This window comes from Dendrobates tinctorius, unplaced genomic scaffold (genome assembly GCF_039654945.1).
Source record: "Dendrobates tinctorius isolate UK_male_01 unplaced genomic scaffold, ASM3965494v1 ptg000046l, whole genome shotgun sequence".
Classification (NCBI taxonomy): domain Eukaryota; kingdom Metazoa; phylum Chordata; class Amphibia; order Anura; family Dendrobatidae; genus Dendrobates; species Dendrobates tinctorius.
In genome coordinates this window covers 69,312,002-69,323,470 of record NW_027361714.1, presented here as the reverse complement: position 1 = coordinate 69,323,470, position 11,469 = coordinate 69,312,002, and the positions used below count along the sequence as shown (strand labels likewise).

Genomic DNA, 11,469 nt, shown 5'->3' with positions numbered 1-11,469 from the left:
CAAGGCATCATGAAATCTGAAGAATATGATAAGATTTTGAGTTGCAATCTAGTGCCAAGTGTCAAAAAGCTGGGTTTGCATTTTAGGACATGAGACTTCCAACAGGTCAATGACCCCAAACATACTTCAAGAAGCACCCTGAAAAGGATTTAAACTAAAGGCTGGAGAGTTCTGAAGTGACCAGCAATGAGTTCCGATCTAAATCCCATTGAACCCCTGTGGAGAGATCTTAAAATTGCTGATGTGAGAAGGCACAGTTCAAATATGAGAGACCTGGAGCAGTTTGCGAAATAGTGGTCAAAATTCCAGTTCAGGGGTGTAAGAAGTTTGTTGATATTTAATGATTGCAGTTATTTATTCCAAAGGGTGTGCAACCAAATATTAAGCTGAGGGTGCCAGCAAATTTGTTCGGCCCATTTTTGGGGTTTTGTGTGAAGTTATGCTCAATTTGCCTTTCTTCTGTTTTTTTTTTTTTTTTGTGTTGTTCCAATACACAAAAGGAAATAAACGTGTATAACAAAACGTTTAGTTGCTATAATTTTCTGGGAAAGCACTTTGCTTCCAGAACAATTTCAAGGGTGCCAATTCTTTCGGACATGACTATATGTTGTGTCTAATTGGTAAGAAGAAGCATGGTAACTTTATTAGATAAAAAAAACCTTAATATTGATCTTTTTTCTTGTATGCAAAAAAATAAAAAAATTGGATGTGTTAATGGAGTCTTAGGGTATGTTCATGATGTACCTTGATATAAAACGTTTATATTAATAACATTGTGGAATAATTTTTTTTAAATATCATCCACACGCTGCAGGGAAAATCCACAGCATATATTAACTGATTCTATGGATTAGACATCCTCAACCTGTACATCTTGCTGCAGATTTTCAATCAGAATTTCAACCTTTACAATTTAGAGAGCACAGATTTTGATATTGTATATTTTCTGTTGATTTTCCACAGAAAATCTGCACCATATTTAACAAGTGAGAGCAAGCTTTAAATGTTCAATTCTCAGCTTTTAAACATTAACAATTTAGAGAGAAACCATCTTAGAGGACAGTTTTTGCTTTTATTTAATTGTCACAGTTCCCTTAAGTGATGGTTGTTTTGTTTTTTTCTGTCTTTTAAATGTACCACACATTTTCAGAGATTAAGACCATTTTATTTACTGTACATTTTTATGAGTTTTTTCAAGGGAGCGTTGCCCACAGGCTGGGCCAGTTTTAGACAAAGTGGTGCCCTGGGCAAAAAGGGTGCCCCAAATGCTATCGTATTGAACCATCACACAGATATATGGCGCCCCTGAGGCTCAGTCGCCACAGAGGTACTGCACCTTCTCCTAAGGTGTGGTGCCCCACCATCCAGGTAAGTTGGGGGCTCCTGACCAAGCTCCAACACTCGCTCCCCACACAATGGAGTAGTTCAGCAAAACCACATTGCGGCTCCTTGCTTAGAGTGAAGCAGAGCACCTTTGGTGGTTCCCTGCCTGGAACACTAGACGTGCTGGGAGGTGGGTGGAGTTAAGAATACATGAAAGAGCGGGATGATTTAGGATTACAGGTCAGTCAGTCTGTCAGAGGGAGAGTCTGAGAGAGGAAGCCACTCGGAGAGGAGTGGGGATCCCTGGAAGAGGGATGGAGGAAGGATCGCACTCGGAGCAATGTTAGTCTATTGGGTCAGGAACATATCCATTTTTTTCCTAGGACAGAGTCTGTCCAAGGAAAAAAAATCACTACATGCCTGAGTTTGATCTGATATTCGGATCGCTTTCGGTCATGCAAGTCAATGAGTGTGAGTAAACCATTGAAGTACACTTGGATGACATCTGAGTGTAGTGCGATTTCCATGGGCTGACAGAATCGAGAAGATGGGAGACATTTTTTTCTCCATCTTCTCATCAGAGAGAATTGGATCAAACTCTAATCAAACTCTGATCACACTCTGATCACTGTGTCGTTTGCATAATCGACCCGACGGCCATCTGCACCTGTCCGAACAATCATTGAAATGGCAAAGACGTGTCCATCGAGCCTCTACTGTAGCACACAGATTCCACATAGTTCCATACTGCCATGTGTAGCCATAGGGTGCTTTTCCTACACGCATTTCACCAAAAGTTTTTATGGGAAAATAGCTTCACCACAAAGCGTCTGATCACACGTGGAGCATTTTTTTAATGAGATCACATGACAGAACCACGAGTGAAAGAAATCCACATTGAGTGATTTTAATTCATTCCTTTTTAAGTTACCACAATAAAATTTCTCACAATAATTTAAAGAGTTCATACTCAGTTTTACAAAATATAATTACTTAATGTGAAACAGTATGTACAATAAAATCTACATTATATACAGTAGGTCTTTTCAGACAAACTTGCATTGAGGGGAAATGGTCAGGCCTCTGTTTCCTATTGTCAACATGCTACGAGTGACGGGTACCGGTACAAGAAATTATAGTGCAAATCCACCACAGTAACTTTGGAACAAGAATAAGACGAACACTGGTTTATTGATATGAAAATAGTTGAATCTCTTCACAGCAGGGGCCTTAGAAGGGTTGACGGTCCGCTTTATAAGAAAAACACAATGGAGTAAAATAATTACCCCACTCGTCCGTTTCCAGAACTTCCTGGGTCCCCCATTAGTTTCTGCTCTACCTGCTCCGTCTGGATGAACATGTGACCTCTGCAGCCAGTCATTGACTGTAGCGGTGATGTATTGTTTACTAATTGGGCACAGCAGTCACATGTCCATCCACATGGAGCAGCAAGAACAGAGGGGGACCCGGCAAGTGCCTTAAGGACAGTGGAGAGCACTACTAAAGGCAAGTACTGCCTCTATTATTATTTTGCAATGTAGTTAGCATTTTTTTTTATTAAGTGGTGGTCATCCCCTTTATTGAAAGAGACAATAAATTATTTTAATTTTCAACTCATGTAGTACTTTCATTAACAGTGTCCTCTTTATGCATTTATAGTATGTTTATTACCGCTATTATTTCTAATGGGTGTCTCCAGTGTGTGTATTTCATTTATACAACATACAATATTTTGCAAAACATTTTCTGTTATACAGTTTTCCATTTGCATTGAATACTTTATGGGAAATATAGTGTTTGCGTTGGTTTGGGAAGAATTTTGATCCACATTAATAAAAAATCCCTGTTTCTAGTGTGCTCTGCCAACAGCAAAACCAATTTGTGCTTTCTTGCATGTACCTTTAAAAGGAAATTCAAAGCGAATTGGCATGCACATTTGGTCTTAAAGGGTATACCCACCTTTGTGACCATTTTTATTGCTCCAATTCAACTAAAATGTAAATCAAATCTTTCATTTTTGTATCAACAGTTCCTATAAAGACCCATGTGTCTCCATGTTAACAGACTACAAATAACCCTGTGTAGTCTGATCCTGCCAAGAAGGGAAAAACACCTTGAGCACTACTTAAGTAATGGTGCTAAAGGTTAGGTTCCCAAACCAAGTAGTTATAAGTTATAAACCTAGCACTCAACTTTAGGATATTCAGAAGAATATTTATTGTAGTACGTAAAAAAACGTTTCGGTCAAATTTTGACCTTCTTCAGTTATGTACTGTACCAAATACATGGTAATAGGTATTAAACCTATTGTGAAGATTCATGTGCTCTTAATTGGGGTGATCCGTCCCACTGCCTGTTGTAGTATGCTTATAGAGGCCAGTAGATGAGGCAACATATGCATGTATGCTGTTTACTGGGGTGATCCGTCCCACAGCCTTGTGTCAGCCAGTAGATGGGGCAGGACGTGCCTCCAGACACAGTATCCACTGTACTAGTATTAAGAGCACATGAATCTTCACAATAGGTTTAATACCTATTACCACGTATTTGGTACAGTATGTAACTGAAGGAGGTCAAAATTTGACCGAAACTTTTTTTACGTACTACAATAAATATTCTTCTAAATATCCTAAAGTTGAGTGCTAGGTTTATAACTTATAGTCTGATCCTGCCATCCTACTTACTTTAGTCAGTCCAACATCCAATTTGGTTGCAAGCGGTAGGAGAGATGTAAGCATAATTGCAAGATCAGACTATACAGGTTTGTAACTATGCAAACATATAGGTCTGCACAAGAGCACAAGACTATTTTTAATTAAGACTATTGGCAAAGTTGCTTCATTTTTTATTTTAAATGCATTTTAACAGTACAATAATGGGTGTAATCTTGTTCCAAAAAAATGTGTAGCAAAATCATCAGAAACAAACCACACTTACACTGAAGGACCAAGCCATTTAGACTTTATGTTGTATCTGTGCTAATAAAGTATGTTTTGTCCATGGGGGTTCCTAGCAATAAATTAAGAATAAAGACATCAGATATATTTGACTTATTCAATTTTTGTAGTACTCTCATCACTTAAAGGGAATCTGTCAGTAGGATTCATCCTAAGCCATCTACATGGTAATGTATGTCATAGGAAGTTGAATAAAATCATACCTTCATAACTGATGTCTTTCTTGTTCCAGAGAAATCTGTTTTTCTTATATACAAATGAGCTGTTAGGATCTATGGGTCGGACACAGATCTCACTGAGAATCTGTCTCCAGCGTGTAACTTAAATAAAATGCGGGGTTACTTGTGTGAGCCAAGTAATGCTGACACTTTGCACTCATAATTACACACAGTTCTACAGTGAGAACAGAACTAACACAGTGAAGCAGAGCTAACGCAGTACAGCAGAAGTGAACTTTGGCTCATTACAACCACTTGCATCTACAGTTGTCATCTGATAGAGCTGTCAGTTCTGCTGCACGGCTATACCTGATTATAACCAACACAGTGCAGTATAGCTGAACTTTATCTAATTGCAAACACATTTGCAGTGCTGTCAGCTCTGTTATACTGTATCTCCTCCACAATGGCCGCTTGTGAGATGAAAGCTGAAGTACTATGAGAGGACATCTGTAGTGCAAATGTATTTCTAAGGCGACAAAGTTTGCTTCTGCTTTATTGTGTTAGATCTGCTGTGCTGTGTTAGTTCTGATCTCAATATAGAGATGTGTGCTTATGAGAGCAAAGAGTCAGTAATTACACATCATAGCGGTATTGGTTCCTTTCATTTTGAATAAGCTCTGGAGGCAGATTCTTATAGAGATTTGCATCTCACTCAGGTTTTATTCAATTTTCTATGACCTGCATGCACAAATATAAGTCTTAGAATGGTTGATCCTACTGACAGATTCCCTTTAAGTCTCTATAGACTAAAGTCAACCAGACCCACTGATGTCAGCAGGCACGACCAACTCGCTAATGTCGATGGGGCCTCCAAACTTTCCCCTGACAGATGTGGTAGGAGGAAATAAGAATGAGTCATGTCCAATTTTTGGCTTCTAATTGTTTCATTCTAGAGATGTCTGGGAGTGGCTCTCGTACAGCACCGTTTTTCCACTCCAGTCCTCAATGCCCACCCACAGATCATGTTTTCAGAATTTCCTTATTATTTCACTGGTGATAATTCCACCACCTGTGCAATGCTATGGAAATCCTGGAAACATAATCGATTGTTGTGCCTTGAAGATTGGAGTTGATGGACACTGTTTTACACAATACAGGAGCACTCAGCAGGTTGGGTGCTCCTGTGTATAGAGGAGTCTGTTGAGAGGGCTGTAGACTGAACCATCTTTTGGCCCATTTCTATCTACTGTGTATGGGGCAGTGGGAGGGCTTTATATCTATGAACACCAACTGATAATGATGGGCATGAAACCAAATTGCCTTATGTATTTGCCTTGCAATGAGCTGTTATTGGAGAAGTCTAGCTATACTATCTCTTATGTCTGTATGGATATAGATGTATACTTGGAATGTCACCACATTGTTGCATGGAGATTTTCTATTTCAACTTATGCTTTAGAAAGCTTATGCTCTCATGAACACAATATGATCCAAATGCCTATTTCCAGTATTTTGACCAGAATCAGATGCCCCACACATCTACTGTTAGGCTGATTTGTGGCACATACATGTGACAGCACCCATAGACATAAACTCTGTGCTAGACCCTCTTGAGATTGGATGAATTAGGTGACACTCATCTAATGTCTGTAGACATGTATATGACATAGATGTTTTGTTGAGGCATCTGTGGGTGAAGTAGTATATTCGTAACATTTCCTTTTTATTAGAATGCTAATCATACTTTTAATGATTGGGAAGGAGTCTCCTTTTCATTTTTAGCAAAGACTTCCCCTTAAATATTTGGTCACATACGTAATTTATTTTTTTCAAGAAATTAAACATTTTCTCTAATAAAGGTGTCCATGAAAAGTGCATAATTGTCCATTTATAGACTTTACTGAAACCAATGTGCAACACACGTTGTTGTAGACAATAGTAGTAGTTAGGGCCAGTTAAATGTCCTCCCAGTGATCTGGTAAAACTTCTGATTGAAAGGATGAAAGAACTTGTGCAATTTGGTAATGACTGAGGGGTCGACCTCAGGATGTATGCGCCCTTTGCTTCCTGCCAGGCACTTGTTAAAGACAATGTTAAACCGCAAGCAATAAAAACCTCTGGTAGCATTAAAGTATAGGTTGTATTGACTGATCCTGGGTGGTAGATTGAGAAAGTTTTCCACCAGTTGCAATTCTGGCAGTGGTTCGGTAATTAGCCGATCTCCGTCAACAATGTGAAACTGTTCAATGGGGAAGTACTTCAGCCACCTTTCCAGATGCTTGGTATAAATACTGGTCCTCACAGCCTTGTACTTTGTGTTCACTTCACAGGTATTCGAGTCCATAGCCATTTTTTCAAACTTGTAGTAGGTCTTATTTTTCCTTTCCTTACCCTCCAAAACCTGTGTATAGTCAGAAATAGCTCTTGTCGTTGGCTCTCTGACAATTATGAGTAATTTAATGGACGAGTTCATTTTATAAATCCTTTCTGGGACCTCATCTGTAATAAAGTAGGCAGGGCTTTTTTCTATAGTGATTTGGTGGGGATGGGAGAAGGGCATCTTTTTTCTGTACCACTCAATACCCTTTGCGTAGTTCTCATCGTTGTCAAAAAAATGTATTTCTTGAGAGGCCTTCACCACAGCAGGGTGGAGATTTAACATTTCGAGTAAGGCTCTAGTTCCTCCTTTTCTCACACCTATAATAATCGCCTTTGGTAGCTGCTGGACCAAGTTATGAAGGAGAATTTGCTCTTTAGTTGCATTTCCTTTCCGAAATTCATGTAAGAGTCCTCTTTTATACTGCATAGCACGAAGAGTGATTGCATCCTGATTTTGTGGATTGAATCTACCTTCGACTGAACATATTGGCGGAAGCCTGTAATGACAAAGGTTTATAAGATCAAATAATTGTATTTATTAAATTGCATGTATTAAGAAAAGCAGAACAAACAGGAGAAAGCGACCACTGTATGACTAAGAATACATGTAATGACCTCGTACCAATAACAATGTCTGATTTGGCTCCTGGACCATATTGGTGCAACTAACACGCCAGAAATGATTCCATAGATTACTGTTGGATCAGTTACTGTGTTTCTATACCATACCGGAGGAAAGTAACACTAAATGGCCTCATATATGTGAATCCAACCTTAGCTCACTTGGAAAACAGAAGATAGAAGGTAGCTCTTTAGCTTTATTTTAAAGGCATGGTTCCCTTTCACCTAATCATTGGCCTCAGCTGCAGTTTGTTGAAATATAACAACCCATGCTGCACTCACCCTAACCGGGTCCACAGGTAAATCTGTGCTGTCATTCGCGCCAATGCCAGAGCAACAGCACAGTAGCGAATCAGTGAGCTGATTGGCTTTAAAGGGGATGTTCTACCTTCAATGGCAAAACCACTTAGCTCACTGATAGGTCATCACATTATCCATGTGATGTTAACATTACAGCCAATGCCAGACAGTGGGAGCAGCAGCAGAGACTCACTGATGGACATAGGAAAGCCGAGTACAGCAAAGTTTGTTATTTTTCGGCAAACTGCAGCCAGGGAGGAAAATTATTTTAATGTAAAAATCCCTTTAAGAGGTGCTGGACAGATAGGTGGGTTTCCTGCCTAGTCAAGCAGCATTTGAATATATCTGTAATGTCTGCTTTGTCTGTTGGTCCTGTCATTAGAAACAGGAAGAATCAGCATATATTAATATTATTTATCAAAGAATCATAGACTGGTAGTGTCACGGGGTTACCGTGACAGTGTGGAGCCAGAAGACTGCAGCATCTGATTGCTCCTACTCCAGCACTGAGAAGAAGCACTTCTTAATTTTAATAGTGTTTATTCCTTCTGGTAGAACAGGGGTTAACCGACCATGTTGGAAATCTTTGTGTTCACAGCTGAGCTCAGTTAGCCCTTCCCCTTTATAATCTGGGCTCTGTTGCAAATCCTTGTTAGAATTAGCATTTGCTGCATGGCTAATGGAGGAAGAGGTATTCATATGAGAAGGAGAGTTGGAGGAGTTATCTGTGACTGTTGCTTGGTTTGTATGTGTGGTAATTTCCTATCCTTCTCTATTTTAGTTGATCCCCCTATCTCCATGCCACCGGTGTATTCCTCTGTTATATGTGAGTGAATATTTTGTATGCCTCGAATTTTCTGTTAACACTTGTTTGTGTTGCCTTGTTTGTCAGGTTGGTGTGCTACTAGTTATGGGAATGTGGACAGAGCAGGCGACCTTGCCGGACACACATCAGGGGATTAACTGACGTGACTGAACACCTGTAACACAGGAACAAGTGTGGATTGTACAGACGCCACTTCGGAGCAGTAACTGGCGGGGTTGGAGGACAGGGGAAATACGAGAGACAGTGGAGCTAGAGGCGTAAGTGGAGCACGGTTAAAAATCAGTAGTAGTCGGACTGTGTAGGCAGCAGGAGACTTTGCCATCCACACAGCAGGGGAACAGCTGACATTGCTGAACCCCACTGAGACACGCGAGCAAGTGTTTCTTTCCGTGTGGACGGCACTTCCGAGCTACAACTGGCTGGGTTGAAGCCCAGGAACTATCAGGGTGTAGGTTGAGGACTACTGTCTTTGGAGTGCGGAGGCAGCAGGAGAGTCTGCCGTCCACACAGCAGGGGAACAGCTGACATTGCTGAACCCCACTGACACACGGGAGCAAGTGTTTCTTTCCGTGTGGACGGCACTTCCGAGCTACAACTGGCTGGGTTGAAGCCCAGGAACTATCAGGGTGTAGGTTGAGGCCTACTGTCTTTGGAGTGCGGAGGCAGCAGGAGAGTCTGCCGTCCACACAGCAGGGGAACAGCTGACATTTCTGAACCCCACTGAGACACGGGAGCAAGTGTTTCTTTCCGTGTGGACGGCACTTCCGAGCTACAACTGGCTGGGTTGAAGCCCAGGAACTATCAGGGTGTAGGTTGAGGCCTACTGTCTTTGGAGTGCGGAGGCAGCAGGAGAGTCTGCCGTCCACACAGCAGGGGAACAGCTGACATTGCTGAACCCCACTGAGACACGGGAGCAAGTGTTTCTTTCCGTGTGGACGGCACTTCCGAGCTACAAATGGCTGGGTTGAAGCCCAGGAACTATCAGGGTGTAGGTTGAGGCCTACTGTCTTTGGAGTGCGGAGGCAGCAGGAGAGTCTGCCGTCCACACAGCAGGAGAACAGCTGACATTGCTGAACCCCACTGACACACGGGAGCAAGTGTTTCTTTCCGTGTGGACGGCACTTCCGAGCTACAACTGGCTGGGTTGAAGCCCAGGAACTATCAGGGTGTAGGTTGAGGCCTACTGTCTTTGGAGTGCGGAGGCAGCAGGAGAGTCTGCCATCTCCACAGCAGGGGAACAGCTGGCATTGCTGAGCCCCACTAACACTGGAACGAATGTGTTTTGCTCTGTGGAGACGACACTTCTGAACACCAACTGGCGCTGTTGGAGCTCAGGATGAGGCATGGAGCAGGCTGAGGCTTGTTGTTTTTGGCAGGTGGAGGCAGCAGGAGACTTTGCCATCTCCACAGCAGGGGAACAGCTGGCATTGCTGAGCCCCACTAACACTGGAACGAATGTGTTTTGCTCTGTGGAGACGACACTTCTGAACACCAACTGGCGCTGTTGGAGCTCAGGATGAGGCATGGAGCAGGCTGAGGCTTGTTGTTTTTGGCAGGTGGAGGCAGCAGGAGACTTTGCCATCTCCACAGCAGGGGAACAGCTGGCATTGCTGAGCCCCACTAACACTGGAACGAATGTGTTTTGCTCTGTGGAGACGACACTTCTGAACACCAACTGGCGCCGTTGGAGCTCAGGATGAGGCATGGAGCAGGCTAAGGCTTGTTGTTTTTGGCAGGTGGAGGCAGCAGGAGACTTTGCCATCTCCACAGCAGGGGAACAGCTGGCATTGCTGAGCCCCACTAACACTGGAACGAATGTGTTTTGCTCTGTGGAGACGACACTTCTGAACACCAACTGGCGCTGTTGGAGCTCAGGATGAGGCATGGAGCAGGCTGAGGCTTGTTGTTTTTGGCAGGTGGAGGCAGCAGGAGACTTTGCCATCTCCACAGCAGGGGAACAGCTGGCATTGCTGAGCCCCACTAACACTGGAACGAATGTGTTTTGCTCTGTGGAGACGACACTTCTGAACACCAACTGGCGCTGTTGGAGCTCAGGATGAGGCATGGAGCAGGCTGAGGCTTGTTGTTTTTGGCAGGTGGAGGCAGCAGGAGACTTTGCCATCTCCACAGCAGGGGAACAGCTGGCATTGCTGAGCCCCACTAACACTGGAACGAATGTGTTTTGCTCTGTGGAGACAACACTTCTGAACACCAACTGGCGCTGTTGGAGCTCAGGATGAGGCATGGAGCAGGCTGAGGCTTGTTGTTTTTGGCAGGTGGAGGCAGCAGGAGACTTTGCCATCTCCACAGCAGGGGAACAGCTGGCATTGCTGAGCCCCACTAACACTGGAACGAATGTGTTTTGCTCTGTGGAGACGACACTTCTGAACACCAACTGGCGCCGTTGGAGCTCAGGATGAGGCATGGAGCAGGCTAAGGCTTGTTGTTTTTGGCAGGTGGAGGCAGCAGGAGACTTTGCCATCTCCACAGCAGGGGAACAGCTGGCATTGCTGAGCCCCACTAACACTGGAACGAATGTGTTTTGCTCTGTGGAGACGACACTTCTGAACACCAACTGGCGCTGTTGGAGCTCAGGATGAGGCATGGAGCAGGCTGAGGCTTGTTGTTTTTGGCAGGTGGAGGCAGCAGGAGACTTTGCCATCTCCACAGCAGGGGAACAGCTGGCATTGCTGAGCCCCACTAACACTGGAACGAATGTGTTTTGCTCTGTGGAGACGACACTTCTGAACACCAACTGGCGCTGTTGGAGCTCAGGATGAGGCATGGAGCAGGCTGAGGCTTGTTGTTTTTGGCAGGTGGAGGCAGCAGGAGACTTTGCCATCTCCACAGCAGGGGAACAGCTGGCATTGCTGAGCCCCACTAACACTGGAACGAATGTGTT

General features: G+C 43.3%; 1 protein-coding gene across 4 annotated transcripts in view; it reads right to left on the bottom strand.

The window, feature by feature from the left end:
- Positions 1-4,152: 4,152 nt before the first annotated feature.
- Positions 4,153-11,469, bottom strand: part of HS3ST5 (heparan sulfate-glucosamine 3-sulfotransferase 5) — a 505,040-nt gene continuing 497,723 nt past the window's right edge. For all 4 annotated transcript variants that reach the window (XM_073575980.1, XM_073575981.1, XM_073575982.1 and 1 more), the window contains one exon: positions 4,153-7,317. In XM_073575980.1, coding sequence (XP_073432081.1) covers positions 6,387-7,317 — 931 coding nt within the window. In that variant the 3' untranslated portion in view covers positions 4,153-6,386. The remainder of the gene's footprint in view (positions 7,318-11,469) is intronic.